The 23,260-nt window shown below is 32.4% G+C and overlaps 2 protein-coding genes across 5 annotated transcripts in view; one reads left to right on the plus strand and one right to left on the minus strand.

Moving 5' to 3' along the window:
• On the plus strand, positions 1-6,419 carry LOC143251807 (protein FAM200C-like). Its single transcript, XM_076503049.1, has 4 exons — positions 1-290; positions 3,182-4,228; positions 4,432-4,801; positions 6,267-6,419. Exons 1-4 carry the CDS (start codon positions 1-3, stop codon positions 6,417-6,419), a joined length of 1,860 nt encoding a protein of 619 aa, XP_076359164.1.
• LOC143254386 (phosphatidylcholine:ceramide cholinephosphotransferase 2-like) overlaps positions 5,067-23,260 on the minus strand; it is a 24,719-nt gene continuing 6,525 nt past the window's right edge. For 2 of the 4 annotated variants that reach the window (XM_076509488.1, XM_076509489.1), the window contains 5 exons: positions 20,821-20,938; positions 15,225-15,381; positions 12,061-12,236; positions 10,095-10,256; positions 5,067-8,846 (listed from right to left, as the gene is read on the minus strand). In XM_076509488.1, coding sequence (XP_076365603.1) covers positions 10,107-10,256; positions 12,061-12,236; positions 15,225-15,381; positions 20,821-20,938 — 601 coding nt within the window. In that variant the 3' untranslated portion in view covers positions 5,067-8,846; positions 10,095-10,106. Of the gene's footprint in view, positions 8,847-10,094; positions 10,257-12,060; positions 12,237-14,708; positions 14,843-15,224; positions 15,382-20,820; positions 20,939-23,260 lie in introns of those variants that run through there. The other 2 variants (XR_013030178.1, XM_076509490.1) reach the window with 2 other exon arrangements.

Genomic DNA, 23,260 nt, shown 5'->3' on the forward strand with positions numbered 1-23,260 from the left:
ATGGATGAAGCTTCAGAAAGTGCTCAACAGGATAAAACAGTGAAGACAATACAACTGGTAACAACAGAAAAGGCTGGCAGGGAGAGACAACAGAAGCAGAGGTTAGAAACAGGTTGGTTGGAATTAAACAGTCTCACCACTGTGGCAATACATGATGGGCTCTCTGTGCTTATCAAAACCCAGTTTCTAGTGGTGCGAGTCTGCAGAGACATCTTTGTGCCACTAGGGGTGGTGGTGGCAGAGACAGAGAAAGAAGTGAAGTTAATGGCAAGAAACTTGCACAAACTAAGGTAAAACTTATGACTTTTCTATCATTTTAAGGAAACAATATTGTATAATAAAATAGAATAGCACAAAATAATGTTTCAAGTTAGTTAAAAAATACAACAAGGATAACAGTTTCTTTCTCCGTGTATGAAAACTAATTCAAGAAAAACCAGTAATAACTTACGGGTGAAAATAATGCCCTGGTAGATTTTCTAAAGTAATAACACATCAATAGTTTTAATCCTTAACCCTATGAGTAAATGAGATAATTTGTTAAATAATTTATGAGGACTTGTTAAGCTGTTCCTGTCATAAGTAATGAAAGTAGCCATGGCATACAGTAATATAAATGAAATCTGCACATACAAACTGCATATATGTTACTTATACACAGGCAGGTGGATAAGTACGAATGTTAGTGCAGTAATTGCAAAATATTTGTATTATTTACCAATAAAGTTTCAGGTAATGTGTGTAGACTGTTGTTCAAGCATCTAATTTTCTTAAAAGTCAGACATTTGCAAGCATATATATACACACACATTTCTCCTACTATCTCTCAACCACTAAACGTAAAAATACTAACAAGTTCAGCATACAACTCTTTGTAGAACTCTTGGATTCTTTATAAATGACATAATCAATTACCTCTTTATGATGTGAAAGTATTTAAAGTCAAATTAACTTTATACACGATCAGAACTATACATTTGTTATATAAATTTAACTGTGAACTGAAACTTTTCTTTTAGCTAATCAAGACTAATTTTAGAGGTTAATTTGTCGCACATAAATATGAGGGTACATAACTCATACAGTATGAGAGAATGTGTTTTTTTCAAAAAATATAATGACATTTGGATCATTTAAAAACAGCTTGTACAACATCTAGTAAAATTCTGATAAAAACAAACAATAACTGGATAAAACATCTTGAAATGTCTAAGGCAAAGAGGTATTCTGATTTTAAAAAAAAGGAATGTATTTTTTTAGATATGATTAAGTGTTCTATAGCATTTGCTGGAAAATACACATAAAAAGTCTTACAGTATAAACAGTTAACCAAAATCTATACACTTACAAGTATCTCTGTACAAACATCCAGATGATTATTCATCTCAAATAACTAAGAAGTCAACATATATTTATGTAGACAATTAATTTTAAGAAACTCAAGATGCAATACAAATTCATAAAATTGGTAAATAAAAGAATAGCTAGGTAATAATTCTTTAGATATAAATATTTTTTCCAACTTGATCATATTTAATAATCAGATAAGCGTGTACTTATAAATTTATTAAACAAGAATTAATGTCACTTGTAATTGAAGTTTTAATGGAAGTATTTGAAAAAAAGAAACAAAAACAAATAAAGGCCATTATAACTAAAAGTTCACAATACATTACTAAAAATCTATAACAAACATTTCCAAAAATCAGACAAGCTGGAATCTAATTATTTGTACAAAATATAAACTTCACCTTGATGAAAAACATACTGAATGTATCATTCTTAAGGAATAATGAACTGAAGGGTATTTCAAACATAGATCCCACACAAAGATAATCTATTCAAGTTACTATTCTGATTACACTTTTTTTTTTGTAACTAGTCATTACACAAGTAAAGATTTCCATGGTTTTCTTAAATGTTTTAATAATATAAACCACAAAGGTAAAAATAACAGCAGTAATGCGAGTATTAATATAAAAGCCCTGAGAAAAAAAAAAATTATTTCATTTTTACTTCTTGTCAACACTTTATCAAAATATCAATTGAAAAGATGTAAAAGTTATTTTCTTTCCAAGTTCTAGATACAACAAAAATAACTGTTCTACATTTCCAAACAAATTATGTTAATAATAACAAAAAAAATATTAAATAAAGATATGTAAAATTAACATTATTCTCACCTGAAAATGTATTCTTATAGATACTTAATAGATGTTACCTCATAAGCAACTACCGTGTTTCTCCGCTAATAAAACCTACCCATAAAATAAGACCTAGTGTGATTTTTGGGGATAGTTTTAATATAAGCCCTACCCTTAAAATAAGCCCTAGTTAAGTTGGCAGGAAGAGGAAAGAAATAAAAAAATTAATTTATTAATTAGTTTAATAGTTAGTTAATTAGTTTGTTTAAGTATTAATCAGTTAGTTTAATAGTTTAATAATAGTTTATTTTAAATGGTTAGTTTAATAGTTTTACTTTATAACTTCATTTTTTTAATATATCAAAATAAGACATCCCCCAAAAATAAGCCCTAGTGCAGGGGTTCTTAACCAGGGGTGCGAAGATGATTCCCAAGGGGTGCGAGGATGCCCATGAATAATTAAAGCAAATCTATATTTTTACATAAGAGTATGCTTTATATTTCTCCTAAGAAGAAACATTTTTGCTTCAGCAGTGTTCCGAGATAAAGTTAAACCTAAACCTGATTTCCTAATGAAGTGGTAAAGTTGCATCAGATTCCAATACAGGGTAAACAAACGGGTATGTCATTTGGATAGACGAGGAAGGGACGCGTACAGGACACCTGCGCAACAGGGAGAGAGAGGGAGGTTATCGTCACGTCTCAGTCCACACCACCCATCCATGGCACGTGAGTTATGGTCTCCCTGTTTCAATGTTGTTGTTTTTTTCTGATGCATAACAGTAGGGTGGAAGATTGGTTATGTATTATTTCAGATTTTGCTTTCTACACATTTATTTAAATGAGCGATGGGTTGTTTACATAACATATATCATCACTGTAGCAGTGTAGCCGTTACAATATTTTCATAGAATGTATTGTCATGCCTACAAATCTACTGATTAAACCAGGTATTTCAGTCTCTCCATCACATATTTTAGAGATAATTCATAAAAAAAAAAAGAAAACACCTACACATGAATGTGTTTCTTTTCCAGATTTGTCTGCAGTATGTCGAAGAAACGAAAGTGGAATGACGAATATGTCAAGTTTGGTTTCACCTGTACTACAGAGAAGGATGGGACACAACGTCCACAGTGTATCCTGTGCAGCACACTCTTCTCCAATGCAAACTTGAAGCCATCAAAGCTTGATGAACATTTCAAGAACAAACATGGTGGCAGGGATGCAGGAAACGACATTGTGACATTAAGGGTCAAAAGAGCTAGGTTTGATCAGGTTGGCACATTGCCGACTTATGGATTTTCGCCAACAGAGAAACCTTTACTGCGTGCTTCTTATGAAGTTGCATACCAGATTGCTAAATCAAAGAAACCCCATACAATTGGTGAGGAACTGATCAAGCCATGTGCCCTTGAAATGGCAAAGATTGTTCTCGGCAAGGAAGCTGAGAAGAAACTCCAACAAGTGTCTTTGTCAAATGATGTAATCCATAACCGAATCATCGACATGAGTGTTGACATCCTGGAACAAGTTGTAGCTGACATCAAGGCTAGTCCAGTTAAGATTAACCTACAAGTGGATGAATCAACATATGTATCCAACTGTTGTCAGCTATTGGCAGTAGTTCGTTACGTGAAAGAGAAAAAAGTGGAAGAAAGTTTCCTTTTCTGTCAGTCCTTAAAGACAACTGCACAAGCTATAGATGTGCTTAACAAAATACAAGAATTTTTATCAAGAAACGAACTTCACCTTCACAAAATTGGTTCAATATGTACAGATGGTGCACCAGCAATGCTGGGCAATCGTTCTGGGTTTGCTGCATTAATGAGGAAAGAAGTTCCTAATCTGAAAATCACTCACTGCTTTCTTCATCTTCACTCTCTTGCAGCAAAGACATTGCCCCCAGATCTCAAGAAAACTCTGGATATTTGTGTCAAGGTTGTAAACTTTATTCGCAGCCGAGCTTTGAATCATCGATTGTTTCAGTCACTTTGTGAGGAAATGGGTCAGGAACACACTGTTCTTTTGTACCACACTGAAGTGAGGTGGTTGTCACGTGGTCGTGTGCTGTGTGCTGTTTCGTGTGTTTGAACTGAGAGGAGAAATTCATCAGTTTCTCCGTGAAAGGGTACAAGAACTGGCTATATATTTCAAAGAACCTAGTTTTGTTCAGATGCTTGCCTATTTGGCTGATGTGTTTTTAGCTCTCAATGAACTCAATCTCTCTCTGCAAGGAAGGGGACTCAACATTGTGACTGCAAGCTTAAATTGGCTGCATTCAAAGAAAAACTTGTCTTGTGGATAAAGCGTGTGAAGATGGGGAATTTGGCAAATTTCCCTGCCTGGAAGAGACAGTCACAGAAAATTCTACCCTGCATCCAGACTTTGTTGCAAAAGTTGTTGAACATATGCAGATGCTGCGTACTTCATTCAAGGGTTACTTCTTGTGTGGAGAGCTGCAAACCTATGACAACTGGATCCTGAATCCTTTCATGCAGAATTTGGAAGATGTCAGCGGCATCAAGGAAGATCTCATCGACCTTAGACACAATCGTGAAATCCAAATGGAGTTCACCAATAGTCAGCTGGAACACATCTGGGCTTCTCAGCTGGAAGCATACCCTGCATTAGCGAAGAAAGCTCTTGAAGTGCTGGTACCATTTGCAACTACTTACTTGTGTGAACAAGGATTTTCTTGTCTACTTCACATCCAAACAAAATACAGAAATCGGCTGAATTCTGAACATGACATGCGAGTGGCACTCAGTACAAAGACGCCAAGATTTGATGCCATCATAGAGAAAAAACAGCATCAACGAAGTCACTAAGTTTACTGTGCATTACAGGCTAAATAAAACATCATTAACAAAATTGAAATTAATTTTTCATTATGTACCCTGAATTTTGTCTTGAAAAAGGTATGCTGTATGTATGAAGATTAAAAAAAATTTTTGATTACATCAACTTTGTATTTTTAGCTTTTTTTATATTTAAGTTTCCAGGGGGTGCGAGAAATGATTACTGATTTGAAAGGGGTGCAAACACTGAAAAAGGTTAAGAACCACTGCCCTAGTGTCATATTTTGGAGTGAAAATTAATATAAGCCCTGTCTTATTTTCGGAGAAATACAGCACCATAGAATTTCTGTATATGCCACAAGCTTTGAACAGATTTTTACCCCTACAGTGTCTGCACTAACCTGTGATGCAACTGTCATAAGGTTGTAGTTCTCCACCAACAGGACAGCAATATAACCTCCATGCACAGTATTCCCTGTGAGCACTAGCACATGATCACAGGCTCATTCTTGTTAATACAAATGAAATACACTAGAAGTGGGAAGGAAGGATGTAAGGTGGTGCAGAAAGGGAAGTACCTGTCTAAAATACATTTTTAGGTAAAGAAAACGTTGACATCAGAAACACTGCTTAACTATTTGCAACACTAATAACTAGAATACCACACTGAAGATGTTGGAGGGGTCACTGCTGGTTAATTACAAGATGAGCTCTTTTATAAAATAGTGACAGAAAAAGAAACCTATATGTTGTTGTTGATTTGACCATTAGAATACAGTGTTGCTAAAGGTCTATATCTAATGACACATGAAGGAAGGAAGGAGCTCCCATCTGCATACCAAGGCAAACTGAAGCACCATCTAGCTGGACACATCCACTGGAAACAGCTTTGAAAATACATTAATGGGGTGTCCTGTACTACACTTCCCGATATTAACTTAGCCTTACATCTCAAGTGAGGGGTAGACCCTACCAGGAGATGAAGAAAGCATCAATCACACAGAAAACTCTCCATATTATCAATTTATCTAGTGATTTGAGGATTGGAAAAAATGGAAGGGATACACATAGGAAAATACATCAGACAGAATTTATGGACCATTGTCATCACATGGAATTGAGTCCCCACTAAGAAACAGTTCAACAGATTACTAGAACTAAAGACAGCAAATTTGAGCCAGGTATAAAGGAAGACTAATGTCTGGTGTATTCGTTTTTAAGAACCATTACCCCAAACCACAAAGGAAGGCATCAATGTAAAGATGCAAATCAGATGGAGGAGGACAGAATTCCTTGGGTCATGTTTTAAATGACCAAGCAGTCTGGAAGAGGAGGAAGTAAAGATGAAAGGAAAAGCACAAGTGCAGATAAGAGATTGCAGGACATGTACCACAGAGCTATCAGAGTCCATTGTAAAGGATGCATATTTAAAAAGAAACTGGACACATCAAAAGCAAGAGAACCTCTTTCATAGAAATAGAAGGAGACTGAAGAGCCTTCTACTAAGCAAAGATTTCCATGGCATAAAGAAGCAAGGAAAATGAGCAAACTCTCACCATATAAGAATCAAGAAATCTCCCAGAAAAAAGGCAAAGATGCAGATGACAACTGAGAAAATGGAGAGAGAGAGAGAGAGAAGAGGAAGAAATAGAAGCAAAATGGGCAAACAAAAACATATGTCCTGACCACATCTATAAGGAACACAATGAAGAGCCACATTAAAGAGGTGACATGTAGAAATAAGAGTAAATTAGGTGAAGATGAGCAGAATGCAGGAGAAAAACAAAGAGCACTACAATCATAGAGAAAGGACCCAAGAATTATAAAAGGCCATACTCAAAAGAGTCATAAATACAAGAAGACTGATTTCTGTAAAGCAGGGACAAGAGGTCCCACAAGGTAAAGTAACCAAAGTGTCAAGATGGCATATACACAAACAAAAATCACACATGTTATAAACAGAGGAAACAGAAAAGGATAAGACTAAAATCATTCACAGACAAGACAAGCTACACAGAAAGCAACTGGACAAAATTATGACGGACTTGAACTGGGCAGAAAGGTGCCAATTACCTGATAAATGATATTGATAACATAATCTTTGAAAAACATCAGCAGTAAATATGTTACCATACAATGTTCATCACAGTTCTAACATCATGACAATGTAATCTTTCCATGATTCTTATAGTACTTCACCACAGTCTAACATTCAAAACCTGTCTACATGAGCTAATAGAATAACTAATAAACATCAGCTACATGAACAGATAAGATGCATACATTTACCACCAATTCAGTTGTAGAAAATGCCTGAAGAAGTATGTCTGGGCATCAGGACAATTTGTTTTTTTCATCCATTGACTGTTTTAAGTACCACAAAGAAAATTGGCAGCTAGAAAATATGAAATGGCAACCAAGTATATGGAATGTATGTGTAACTAGACAAAAGTAATGCAGCACAAAGAGGTTTTATCACCATCCTATTAGTAGAGGGCTAAAACATTATGTCATAAATTTGCACAATACATGTAAACACAAATAGGGATGCAAGTTTGTTTAGAACTTGTAAAATGCCCAAGAAATTCCACAATAGTTGTGCATGAGATAATAGCTCTTAGTACGGCAGAGAAACAAGCAGCATTTTTGGATTATCTACATTTTGCAACATCCAGTATTACATATTAGAATTTACTTGGCAATATAAAGGAAAAGCCTCTGTAATATAGTCATTTTCCAAATTGTGCATACTGTAAATGAACAGATTTAAATTTTACATGATTCAGGTTACAAGAGCTTCTTCTACCTGGGTTCTACCATGTTCAAACCTAACATATAATGTGTTCCAAAATTTAAAAAATCTCAAAAACAAAGCATTTTCCACAAAATTACAAGTTGTTTAAGTGCACTTGTTTAAACTGAAAAATTGTGTGTCCTTTAATTAACAGTTTTCCACTGCTTGAATAAAAATATTATCCCTAATTAAATAACTGAATTTTTATGTTTCAGAATCCAATAAATATAAATACTGTTCCTTATTTCCAATCTTGTTTAAATTTATTACCAATCACTTTATAATGTAATAGCTAACTTTTAACTACACAACTAATAGGTCAAACATACTGTAATTTAACTTTTGTTGCTCTGCACTAACTAATAAAAAAATATATATATAAATAAACAATATTTCTAGAGTTTTATACAAATTTAAAATATTCATCAATAAAATAAACAGGAGTAAAAACAAGTTGTACTTCCAAATGTCAAATAATATACTGAATTGTACATTGATTACAGTGACTTACTGACAAAGCTTCTTCATTGGAATACTTTTATAACCTTATTACTTTGGTCAGTTACATAATTTGATACTTTAACAGCTTGCTGAAATGCATTTCAATTCATAATTACTAGTAATGACTACATACAATACAGTCATTTATTTGAAGTAAACTCTAACCTTGTGAATTCATTTGTGGAATGATGCTTTAACCAACACATTTACTGAACAAACTTGAAACTACATACATATATATATATATATATATTATTATAACTCCAAACCCTACTTTTTGCATAAAAAATACACACTAAAAACTACTTAATCAGAAACTCAGAACACACACTAAGTAAGGAATGTTCTGAAAATTACAAAATGAAACATCATGTTATTTTCCACACTGAGACAATAGTTTCATCCAACATTTTTAAATGAGAGGAAATATCTCTACTAAAGTCTCACTTTTAATACATTCTAGTGAGATTACCACAAAATAATAATTATTTTGGTTTACGAAAGATAATATGCAAGTACAAAAACATTTAAATGTTCTGGTTGAAAAGTAAACCACATTACTTTTATCACTATTTCATTTGATCCACAAAACATTTTCAGCTTAACCTGAAAGATAAGAATATTTTCTATTAAAGCACACTTTTATTCTGTACATTAAATGTATAAAATATTTTCTTAGGGTTTAAGTAAATATACAATTGGTTGATTATCTCCACAAAATGTTAGTATATCAGTAAGTATTAAGTATTTAAACCACTGGCAACTGAGAATTAACTTACATTAGACATCTGCATTAACATCTTTATCTCCCTTAATAATACAGATTAAGCTTTATTCATTTAATATTTCATGTAAACTTTACCATTAAACATTTTTATTGAACTCCATGAAAAACAAAAAACAGAATTTATATAAAAAACATAAACGGTTACTTTCATAATTTAAGAAATATTTCTTGCACCTATAATTAAACTGTTATTCACAGCTACTTTAAAATTTGAGGATTAAAAGAAGGCATGCACCTCTGCATGTGTGAGAAAGATGATGGGGGGGGGGTCAACATTTTTTAATCATTTGAAATTTATTTTAAAACTTTCCTGGTAAACAGGTTGCATTTTAACATTGAGCTTTTGCCATATTTGTAATAATAAATCAATTCACAGGAACTGGAATCTTAAAACAATTACATTAATGTTCAAAATATTTTATGTATTTTAATACATTTATATAACAAATCACATTTAAGTAAAATCACAATAGTGTGTGTCTTCTTCAAGACGTTAGTGGATATCCAATCCACATTTCTTCCAGAAGTCAAGATTTTCCAGACCTGAATGTTAGTGCAAACTGCACAGCAGCATTTCAATTTATTCTCATTACCTTACCTAACAAGTTCAATTTTAGTCTCATCTGGTTATGAGGAGTGATAAAGCTTTAGAACACACACTTCCTTCAGAGTAAAGAATTACAGAAAAAGACCTTCAAAGAATGAAACTTAATGACCCACAATCAAATGTTGAAGTTTCAGTTACAAAATAATGATTGTTTTAAACTATTACCAATAATATCAACAGACACAAGAATAGAGAGAATGACAAATGTAGAAATGTACAAATAACCAACATGGATAAATAACATGGTTCTAAGGAGAAAATCAAAGGGGGAACTCCACATATTTTACTCACTTTTCTTCAAGGTCTTGGAATATTTTTTTAATTTTTCTTGACCTTTCCCTAATGACTAAATCCCTGTGGTTAGAAAACTAACTGTATTTTGATGTCATGAGATAAAAATTGCTTTTTGTGAGTTTTGTTCAAATATACACAACCTCTAAAAATAACTTTGTATACTTACTATTATTCAATGCTAAGAAACATGAGGAGACCTGAAACATCTCCGGGGCCAAGGCAGAGGCCATTCGTACTGACAGGGTAACACACCATTCACATTCCGCTCAAAGTACAGGAATGCTGGAAACCACCAGAGTTTTGACAAATAGTTTGTGTGCTCTTCATTCTGTTTGGGCACAAAGTAATTAGTTATGTTTAACCACTGTAACCTGTTTACACAAAAGGTTTTAAACTTAAACTATTTTTGTATATTGATACTTTATTACTTCATTTCTTTACATACAGAAAACTTTGATTTGTACAATTGATTTGAAGTGAAAACATTGGAACCGTAAACTTTAATATAAAGCAATAAACCACATTTAAAATTTTAGGGCTCAAATCCAGACTAATTTATTGGCAAAAACATTTCACTGTTGAATTTTAAACTTAAAAATGGTGTGTTATGTGGTATTTCTTGAAGTATTATATGGTGTTATGTAACATTACTCACACAGTTTTATACGAGCAATACAAGTCTAGATACACTAGCCATTAGACGAGACCCAGCCTATAACAAAAACATAATAGTAATAATGTGAATTTAAACAAGCAACATAATTTCAACCAGGCCTTGTTCAGCTTTTGACAAAATACTAATGATAATTTTAAAATATAACATTGAGCAAATGAAATTATTTTATAAACTACTAACTATTCAAATTAATAGGAGCTCATGCAGAAGTTTTAAACTATTAATGATTTTTGTAAAAACCTTAAAAGAATGTAACATATAACAATGAGAATGCTTCATAAAGATTTTATCTTCACAATATGGTTTAAAAGCCTTTTTCGTGTTAAGGTTTATGAGCTATTTGTGGTAAATAAACTTTAGGAGACTACATCTTGAAATGTTCTAAAAAATACCACGTGTAAAATTTTTGAACAAATATAAACAATTAAATGTTCAAATTTACTAATAATAGAAGATATGAAGTTAGATTTATTTATATATCTGGAATAACCTGATTCTGTAACATAATTATTCAAGTTATTCATTAATGAAACTGAAAAGAAAATTTCAGTTTTCCATTTAAAATTCAGTCTGAAGAATTATTTTCTAAACTTGGGGCAGTTTTTTCAGTAAGTTTCCAAGCAACCTATTGCATCAAAACCAAAAGAATATTTTAGTAATATTATAACTCAAGTAAAACAATTTTAATTTTTACATTAACTGTAATGCAGGATATTAATAAGTTTAAATTTATTAGAAATAATATTTTTATAACTAAATAAAGGAAGAATAATAACATTATTATATTGAACAAAGTGGATTGTTTGATTTAGACAGGTAAATTTTTTAAAATAATTTTTAAGATTAATAAAGATCCTACTTACACTAGAAAAACTAAACAAAAATTCTGACTGAAAGTAAAATAAGAGAAATAACACACTAACACAATATTCAGTAATTTCACCATGAATCCTCCTAAGGATGGTCACAAATTCTTCAAATATCAAAACAGTAAATGTAACAGTATTTGATACTTTGGCAAACATCAATTAAACTAGCAATTCTAAACAACTGATCTGCAGACGAGCACCAGTCTGTCACAACTACCTACGAGTCTGTGAGGTTTAAAAAAAAACTGACAGAATATCCAGAAGTAAACAAATAATTTTTCATTGTATTTTATTTTAGTCAGCCATGATAGTTTAGGCAATGACCCAGTACCTGATATCAAAAGAGTTGAGAAATACTGAACTAGACCATGGAATTGCTTTCTTTGAAAAAAAAGTTGATAACTGTGGAGGTAATCTTTAAACATGCAGTTAACCATAACATTCACTAGCTTGTACTTAAACTTCAAAATTAATCAAATTCTTAATTTATCATACAGACAAATCCTAAGCACTAAGGAATGTTTGGATAAAGAATTCAATAATACTACACCATTAAACAAATGCATTTCATTGAAGAAATAGCCTACCTTTAAAGTAGGGTTATTAGCTAATGTGTGATATATCCAGAAAAGCCTTGTGGTTACAAAATAAGCTATTATAACATCCACAGTATAATGACCTCTTGAGAGAAGTACCATAAAGACTCCTGTGATGCTCGCTGTCCATATTAGCCAGTGGAGAAGCCAGAAGTGCCGAGGGGTGTCTTAACAAAGAAAACCACAGTTGTTATGTCAGCACTAACTCATTAGAATACTTGTTTTATGAGACACTCTCTTGACAATGAATTAATTTTAACTTCCAGCTATCTGTAATCTTATTAACTAACTGTTCTTAGTGTTCATTAAACTGGTTTTAACCTGTTATAAAATGAGGTATATGATGTTTACACCATCATGAGTCTCCTTATTACATGTTAATCAGTAAAATTATAAAATGGATTACGTGGTATGTCAAACAAAAACAGATTCAAACTGACAGAAAAATAAGAAAAATCAGATGCTGGGAAAAATGTTAGCTTATGTTGTTCAAATTACTGGTATAACATTATTTAATATACCTACCACCCCTCACTGGTACACTCAAAGACATCAGCAACAATCCCAGACATAAAATTTTGAAAAAACAGATAACGATGATAGGCTAGTGATGATATTGGTATTATAACACAAATATATAATTACAATTAACATTTTGAAAAACTAGCCTTGCAATCACAAATGACTTGAGAACAATAGTGATGGTGTGGTATTGTCGTCTTAACACTGAAATGATAACTATGGGCTATGAAATAAAGATTTAAGTAAGGTAGTCTGTTTGTTTAGAATGAAGCACAAAGCTACACAATAGGCTATCTGTGCTCTGCCCACTATGGATATTAAAAACTGGTTTTTTGCAGCATGAGTCCACAGACATACAGCTGTGCCACTTGGGGGCAGTAAGGTTGTAATAAATTAAATGTGATCAGAAAGTAGTACTTGGATTTTGTTTTTATCAAATAATTAAACAAAGTTTAGCGTGATGACACTTTCCATTGATACATTATTTTTTAAGCTGAAGTGGTCAAAAGTATTAGAGTATGTTATTTTGTACCTTAAACTTTTATAGCTTGCTTAATTGTTTGTTTGTTTTTCAAACAACTTGGCCAAAAACAGTTATAAATATAAAGGACTTACAGATCTACATTTCTAAAGTATGAAACACTCTTACCACTTCCAGTCTCTAGAGTGTACTTTAGTTTTTTTCTTATCTGTTTTACTATTCATTTATCTGTCTTATACATGAAACACTGAATTTGTCTGGCCTAATTTTTCAGGTTCTACATACATGTGAATGCTCAAAAATGTGTGTACAACTAAAAGTAGACATTCTAATCAGATAATCCTACAGCCTTTGTTTTATAAATGTTTCATAATCATGGATGAATTGAAAAAAAAGCACTTTTTGAAACATTCTTATTGTAGGACATTTTAACTTGTATTGAGTGTTTGTTATTCCTTAACAACTTCATAAAAATGTAGATTAACATAATGTTTTATAGATTTAACAATATTTCACATTTTCACTTTGAATACCAAATTTTTAAGGCATTTTCTTCAGTTGTTTCACTCAACTGTCTTCAGTGTTACCTTATTACTGCTTTGTTCTTACCATGTGAAAAATGTAATGAAATTTCCCATTGGCACATTAATTTACTGTTTTCATATTCCATAACATAACGTAATTTAGTATCACAAGCCACTGAGCCACCTTCAAACTTTATATAAATGAGAAACATTAAAAATTGTAAACAAAAAAAAATATTCCTATGAAATCTAGTCAGATGGCTAATAACAGTTTTCTGAATAGCGACTAAATTTAGTTGTCTAAATTAAACCAGAATCATACCTGATAATATAACTGATGATTTAATTTTCTATTTTATTGTTACATAAAATACTTTTGTTAGTAATTAAAGAAACAACATACACTTTAAAATGCTTGACTTTTGTATTTATTTGTCAGGCATAAATCTATGCAATGAATATTTATGCTCTCTCCACCAGTTTTAGCATTATAAGCCCTTTAGGCTTACCAATGAATGTCCATTTGTAACTTTCAAGAAAGAAAATATTTAATAAAACAAAAAAGTAATTTAAAAAAATATATAAATTAATGACTGTTTGCAAGTTTATAAATAACTATTACAGAATGTTAGTGAAAATATATTTTACATGATTTTAATTACTTTACTGTATTTTTAATAACAATTTGTAATTTTTTTACATGAGCCTAAATTTTTAAACCACATCCTAGTTCTTGTTTCAGTAGAAAGATTCCTTTGACTCAGATGTAAAAAAGTTTTTAAAAATCATAACTTACTCATCACAGATCCTCTTTAATTAAAATATGGGTTTAAATGAAAACTCAATCAACTTACACCAGAATAAAAATAAAAGGTTAAATCTGCCAGAAAAATATAAAAATTAAGCACTATGAAAATCTAAATCACTTTATTCTGTTTCAAATACTCAATGCTTTCTTTTATTTTCAAATTTATGAAATGTTTAATGAAAATTTCTTTGGAAAGAGTAAAAAAAAATATCTATAATTTTTATCTTACAATATATGCTCAACTATTCTCATTCAAACCTCACTTTGGACTTGCAATACAAATGAATTTTTTTAATATGCTCACGTCAAAGGTACATGACCCTGCTGTCACATTACATTCTTATTAGAGCAAAGCTCGGGAGATTCAATTTGACTGTAAGTTGGGATTGAGTATTCGATTTGATTTGTCAGCTGGGTCTTCAGTTTGACATTCACTACCTGTAAACATTAGGATTTATATTTTAATTCAGCCTACATACTGGAACCTATTTCCATGTAATAAAACTTTTGTTCCATTCCTCTTCTGGATGTTTAAGTACATTATATCTTTTGTTCTGAGAAATACTTAAATAAATATAAAACCATTTTCTATATAGTTCAGTCTACATATCCTATAATCTACATGTGCACAGCCAATACATTTGTGATTTGATTTTTAAAAAAAATTGTGATTTGCATGACCCCAATTCAATTTTTATAACTTAAATTCATGATATAAAATCACAGATTTTACTCCAACTTTAGATTTTCAGTTGTTACTTTTTCAGTAATATATATACACATGCAGTCCTAAATTATAACTGACATTAACAAAACTAACATTCTTTTATAACAAGATAGGCCATGGTTAAAATTACTGTGTGGCCACTGTAGATGTAGTCCCCACAAAACGTGTGCCGTCCATTGATGGACAATCCAAAACCACCAAGCATATACAGCACCCGTCCAAGAATAAGACCAGTGGAAGTTTTGTTAGCCTAAAGGAAACAGTCAGTAAAAAAATTCTGTTATAGATGTACTTTTAGCTTCTAAAGATATTTCTCATACAAATACCATACAATTTCAATCATATCTTTATTATTTAACTTGTAAAAAAAACAATGAAAGTGAGACTTTGGAGAAAGAATGGCAAAATAATAAATAATCATGAATCTACAAGAACTTCTATTTTGCCCTGTGTTCCAACATGTGGCAACATCTGTTAAAAACTCTTATTTTTCCCATGTTCCAACATGTAATGAGGTGTGTTAACTTTCACATCAGCCTTCTGAATGCAGGCACCCAAATCAGAGAATGATACATGTGCAACAATATATGTGGTAACTCTGGGATTTCTTACCTTATTCTCACAAAAACTGGTAAACTTTTGCTAAAGATTATAAGTATCTTGTACACAAAATATGACATTTTAATTGAGTCGTTCTACTAAAAGTGTATTACCAATTTAGAGACTAAATAGTTTGAGTGCAAAGTGGTATTCATTTTAAGTATAAAATTACTTTTGTCTTATAGTTTAAGTTTTAGAACCTTATAGATAAATGGCAATCATTTTTGTAAGGTAAATGTCTATTTCGTTTTCATTGTCTCCACCATATCAGTAACTGTACATACTGTCAACCTGCTGTACAATGAAACATTTATTATTAAAAAAATAGAAAAATGTGCATATCTTTTAATTTTTTGTATAATATCTTAAAAATCTTTTGGTTATATTTGTAATTTCAGATTTGTTCACACATTTAATTTCTAATGTTTTATTTTCCTTTTCTGTCCTTGGCCACATATTACTCATTCAACACAACAAATTACACCATCGGGACATAAAGTATCTTGAAAGAGATGTACAAGCCTTTAACAAAATTATCTAATGCTTGTACAAGATTATAAACCTTGAGATCTGGGGCAATGCTCAAGTTAAATTGAAAACAAAATGTTAAACCTTTCAATTATGAATTTTAAAACAAATAATAACCAAGATATAAAAGTAAAACCTTAATACAATTTAACTGTCTGACTATAACATATTTAAGCAAGAAACAACCTAAATGCTATCATGGACAAAGCAGCTAACATCATTTGCAGCAAGTTCTCAATGATGACAACTTAGTGTCCTTTTTAAATTAACTATTATTAGATTACAGTGTAAAATGAATTTTTCTGATGACTATATACATGTGTCAGGTATATGTGCCTTGTAAAGTTCAAGAAATAGTACAGGATAGAGGTGTGGCAGATATCATGGGCTGGAAATATTTATCTCTAGCTTCACAGTCCATTGTAAGAACTTTGGAACATACTTGTCACTAGGACACATAAATGTACTTGTTATCTAAATAGATCTACTAGACTGGGGTTTTCTTATTTAAGATATTTTTTTCTAAAATAAAAGAATTAAAACAAATAAAATAACACTTCAAATTATAACATACATTTCATTGCCAAACATTAATAATAAAGTTCTTTAATTAAATTTTGAATGCAACTCAGTGACTTGAGTAGAAAGGGATTTAAATACATTGCAAGAGTTAATAACTTCTATTATGTCTCATATTCCAATCCATAAGGTCTGTTAATAATTTCTACTAAACCCAATCTACGAACATATGATGAGATCTGTTAATAACTTGTATTATAACTCATGTTTCAACATATGATGAGGTCTGTTCATAATTCCTATAACACCCCATCTTCCAACATTTAATACATCTTAGCATAATATTCAGTGTTAATATTCTGATGCTCCAACCAGCTCTGATATTTCAAATGACAGTAAGACAATAAAATGTGGCTTATTGTAACCTGAGGTCACACAGAGAACACATAGGTGCATCAGTCCCAAATAAAGGAAAACAATGAGTTATAAAACTGTGACCAATGTGTAGTCTAGTTAGGACAACCATATACAGGCAAATTGGGTGGAGAGCTCTTCTGTTTACGACCACATCTTTTTCTTTATTCGAGAGAGGTCTATTGAACTCCATATATCCTGCCTTGAGTTGATTGAGCAGGTTTTGTTGTTTGAAGAGGATTCCAACAAATACTGGCATGAACAAATGATTGTTTTGCATTTGGGGTGTGAAACAAAGATATAATCAAAGAAATGCCCATAACCGAAAGCAAAGGAAGTGGATTCTTGCTGGAATGAATGTTAGGGACAGAGATGGTTTTGGCATTGATTTATCAACTTTTTTAACCATGGAGGTCAAATTATTTTTCATATGGTTTGAGAATGATTCTTTTGGAGGCACAGAGAGATCCATTTGCATTCCCACTGTAGTAGCGGAATGAAGTGCAGCAGCATATATCTAAGATCAAGTGGTGGACAGCAACTATCGAGCTTCAGGATAAGTAATGTTTTGAATAGTCTTCAAACGCTACACCTCTTTTCCTTCCAAACATTTATGGCAAAAACGAAAGCAGGATGGGTGAGAGTCATTGTAATTGATGCAATAAGGGTCCATTTCACACTCAAAGGCATCATGGTTCTTGCCATTGCAATGAGCACACATCAAAGAATCACCATATGATGTCTTTGAGTGACTGAACCTCTGACACCAGAAACATCTGAGGGGGTTTGGAACGTATGGTCATAATTTGCAATTAAGATAACCTGTCTCGATGGTGAGAGGTGGACGCGGCAATCTAAATGTTAAAATTAGGACACTGGTCAGCATCATAATTCCATCTTTGCAAGTGGAGATATGCCACACTGCAGAAACTCCTTGGATGAAGAAACCAGTGAATATCTCTGACTCTGGGATATTCTTCAAGTCCCTCTCAACAATAACTTCTCATGATAAATCAAAGTAGCATGGGGAGTAACCTCAATGGGTATATTCCCAATTGCCTTTGAATGTAAAAGGAGTTCACTGTGTTTAGATGTGGATGTTTCCACCAATGTCACCAAAGCAAAGCTTTTTGACTGACTTTGGAGAGCCAGCAAGTTCCTCTGGTCCCTTCTGAGTAAAAAAGGGAGACATCTGCCCTAAAGGTTTGTCTGAAAGAAAATGTAATATAGAATGTGAGGTACAGGTGTTACAGATGTTGAAGACGTGGTCGTTTACCTATGGACTGTTCTTTCACTATTTTTTAAGTTTTTATTTGGAAGATCCAAAATAAAAAGAAGAATTTTTTGGTACCCGCTGAACTCATCCACAATGGAGCCCTATGAGAGGATGCACTACAATGCCAAACAAAGATGCTGCAGCAATGCCAGGGTTGTGTGAGCACTATACCCAAACACCAGTATCAGATACAATGTCCACAACATCTGTTGAGAACATCCAACAGTAGTACTTGGTTGACCTTAGCCCAAGTGGACCAGCCATCCCAAGGCCATCCATCTACAGGAATTCAAGGCCCAAGTGGTGGTCTGTTAGGGTTGGACTCCTCAACCACTAGGATCCTCTCCTCCCCCTTGACGAGTCATCACGCACAGCAAACATGGAGGTGAATGTTCAGATCCCAGAGGAGGTAAACTGAAAAAAACAACCTTCCCTAGGAGGTCCACCTCAACATGTACACCAAAAGGGTATACAGTTAAATAATCAAACATAACTATACTGATGCCAGAGTTCCACTAATTTATTAACCTTAGTAACTAAGATGTGTTTAGATTTTAAAATATATAACCTACTTTCTTGAAATATTGGTTCAAAAGAACATGGTAGCCTTTTCACAGATTAAATTGGCTGTGAAAACCACTAGACGGTATTCTAAACTATTAATTGGTTATTCATGACATATATCGAAGTAAGTGTATGTGAGGAACCATTTCATAAATGGAAAAAGGTGAATGAGACCAGTGTTTGATTCAGTACATAAACCATATCTCAGCAAAATAAAGATACATAGTCATTATTTTGTCTTCTGCCTTGTAATCAGTAATTTTAATTCCTGATTTGTATGAAACTATAAACATAGTATTTTGACATCACAAACATTGCATTTTAAACAGTGCTGCATTCAACATACCACATTACTCACTAAAATCTATATACAAGTATGTTCTTTCAATATTTATTTTTAAATTATGAAATCAACTCAGATATAATATTAAATTTTGAATTATAATATATAATTTGATTCCAAACTTACTGACATAAATTCATACAATAGTAGACCAATAAAATTATGAATACATGTCAATAAATGTGATGATGGCATTTGACAAATGACTCATCACAAAAGTGTTAATCATGATGGATTGCTATATGAATTTAGAAAATGTAAAACATAAATAAGAGACAGTAAACTAATCATGACATGAACACTTGCATGATAATTTTAACTGACTATTCATTTGTTACAAAATGACATTTTTAATGATGCAATAAAAATTCACTTGTTAGCACTGCCTTATAAGATTTTCTTCAATTACTTGAAACAGAATTTGTTTTGTAATGGAAGATCTGGATAATACACACTAACAAACAGATAAGTGTTTGAAGATTGGTCATTTCCCAAGCGACATATATTGTCAAAAAAAATCAATGGTCGTAAAGTTAAAGCATTAACATCCACAAATGAGAAAAGTGTTTATTAATTACTTAATAAATGCTAAACCATGAAGATAATTAATTTTTTGCATAACCATTACACACACACACACACACACACACAGAGACAATGATTAAATTAGCTTTGAATCATCTAACTAAAAGTGACTTTATACTCAGATTTTATCAAAATGTAATATATTAATCATTAAATTTCTGAAAATTATAGGTATGCTAATTGTAATAAATTCACATTTTGAAGGTAACTGATTTACATACTGGTGTGGCAGAAAATTTCTGAATCTTTGAATCCAGAAATTGAAATTACAAAAAAAATTACATACCCCTGCTGCAGCTGGAGGTCACACTTTACAAACCCTGATCCATGTATAATTACAACAGGTTAAAGAACTCGAATTTTAGAGCACCACTATTATTTTAATACAAAATTACAATATTTACAGAAGAAAATTATAATTTTTCTGAATACTTTTCAATATCTAAGATCAAATAAAAATATTTTAAATATTCCCTCACTAATTAACTGTGAAAAGAAGAAATATTAATTTCAATACTTAATGAAAACTACATAAATGGCTTTGAGACATTTAATTATGGGATTTGAAAGCTCAACATAGTCTGAAAATTTCTCTGGACAACAATTAGGTCATATGAATGTACAGAATGTGGTAATATTTAAGATACTATTATAATAAATTTAAAACTTTCAAATTCCAGTAATAACTAGACATTACTATTACCCATCTCTACAAAATGAAAAATGGGTTAAATACATTCAAACTTGTTTCAACATTGAATTAATATCAGCACCAAGGAGAATTAACAATGAAAGTTCATTTCAAGCACAAAACCAATCTTCAACTCTCTCTCTTATGAACAAAAAAAAAACGTTTTTACCTTTGGTGAACAATAATATGTGGTGCTTGCTACTGGTACTTGGGTTACAAACATTGTTATACTGCGCATGAAGTACAACAAGCCCATTATAAGGAAGACTCTTCTTAGAATGATAAACCTGGAAAATAAAGCAAAATTGTTTTTTTTACTTAAAACTACAGGAATAACCTATACCTGAAAGTTAACATTTTTGTTACACTGAAAATTTATTTACAATAAGTACTTGCCATCCTTACATCAAACCATCTAATTCATTTCTGCCCTTTAACCATTGCTAGAAAATGTTCATGAGCAGTGGCCAGTCAATACATCAATTTTGTACCATTTCTGAACATGTACATACCATGATCTTGTTTTGAATTAAGCACAAAGCTACACAATGGGCTGTCTGTATCGAAACCCAGTTTTTAGCATTGTAAGTCTGCAAACATACCACTGAGCCACTGGAGGACGTGTACATACCATGTGACTACTCTCTGCCAATAGTATTGCACAACCAATATTGGCACAGCTAGCTTTTTCTGCTGTTCCTGCTCAATCTTTACTTTTCAGAATTGGCAAGCTCAAAAGAAAAACACAGCAGTGAGAAGTGTGTGAAAGGATGCAAGACTGTATCAGAAGTTAACATTTTTTTAACACTGAAAATGTACTTTCAATAGGTACTTGCTCCCTCCTACACAAATCTAGAATCCCACAATGCAAAGGTGGAGAGGCTGGTGTAAACACACAACCCAGAAACCAGATGAGAAGCAACTTCCAGAATGAATGGGTGTGCTCTGAAATAAACACAGGTATGTTATTTGCTGTTAAAAAAATTATGTGTACAAGTATAATTTGTTCTGAGAGGTACAATCCATAGTGAAATATAAGTAGAATTAGCCAAGTGCATTCACAACCTCAAATCAGACACATGAAGTTTTATAGCTAACCCTTGGCATTAAGAGTTGGAGAATCAAGGAATATATGTTGTAACAATGTAATATATGGCAAAATAAACATAGCAACTGGGATATGTAGACCATGTTATACACACTCTTAAACCTAAATGTAAGTAAACAGTGTCACACAACAAGTAACTTGAATTACAAAGTTAATTTTCAGTCAAAACAAAAAACTTGCAAACCAACCATAGGAGCAAGAAGATGAACCCTGCATTACAGGGTCATGACATTGCTTCCACTCAACCATAAATGCAGGGAAGAGACATTCTGCATTTGAAATTATGAAGACAGATCAAGTCCCACGCCCACAATCGTAGAAGCAGGGAAAGAACCTCCTGCAACTGGAATTAACAAGAAAAGGGTCCTTTACAGCATACATCAGGAACAGGACAGTGTCATTATGAATCCAGTATTACAAGGAAGATCCTGCATAGGTTAAACCTGCCCCAACCTATTTTTTTATTTTTCCATGGACAACTGTCTGCCTGGGAAAAAAACATTCAGTTAAAATGGAAGGAGGGAAACCAGCTTTGCCATCTTCTCACTGAGTGGATAATCATAAATATATATAGTAAATTTCTAAACTCCCTCAGAAAGAAGCCTCCATGGTTCCCAGTCACTGGAGGTGGTGCACCATGGAGGCTTCCTCCTAAATGAGCTCAAAAGGTTAGAATTTTCATGATCTACTGGAAGAACAAAATACAAGGAGAAATAAACATGGTGGTGGGATCTGAAGGAATATCACACTGAAGAAGATGAAACAGGTGTCTGCAATTTCCTATTTTGAGAGGTAGCCTGTCTCCAATTGATTGCATAACAGGCTCTGTGATGACACTCACACACACACACATAGTGAAAGAAGTAGAAAACAATGAGCACTACAGTGCAATCAATATAGATATGGTGATATGATGAAAATGGTAAGAAAAAAACAGTGTCGACAGCAACATTCCATGGATAAGTCTAAACCCAACCAGTTAACATGACAGGAGACATTATGGGAAATGAAAGGATTCTAGGGAATAAAAGTCAAGAACTTAAAATCCCAAAGAAAGCTGTATGTCACTTAAGACTGTAAGAAACAAACTGGAAAAAGAAGCCAATCAGAATCAGAATGGCAATACTAGTTGGAGATGGAAATTAAAGAAATGAATGTGAAAGCCAAACAGCTTTTACAAGCAGCATAAGTCCAAAGAATGAAGGACCAGTTAGGATTAAGTATGATATGAGAGGAGTGGTAGAGAAGATGGGTAACATTAATGGTAACATATCTGATTGACAATGTCCACAAGTAAGAAGGAGAAGGAAATAGGTCTTGAGGAAGATATGGTAGATGAAACACAAAATAAACGTTCAAAGGGAGGATGGAAGAGGCACAGACGAGCATGCTGAAATCTAAATCAAATAAACATGGAGGATGCATGACTTAAAAAAAGCAGAAAAAGGAGGGATATGACAAGGGAAGACAAAATCAGATAACATCTGGAGAAATAGAAGGT

The sequence above is a fragment of the Tachypleus tridentatus genome, chromosome 6, assembly GCF_004210375.1.
Source record: "Tachypleus tridentatus isolate NWPU-2018 chromosome 6, ASM421037v1, whole genome shotgun sequence".
NCBI lineage: Eukaryota > Metazoa > Arthropoda > Merostomata > Xiphosura > Limulidae > Tachypleus > Tachypleus tridentatus.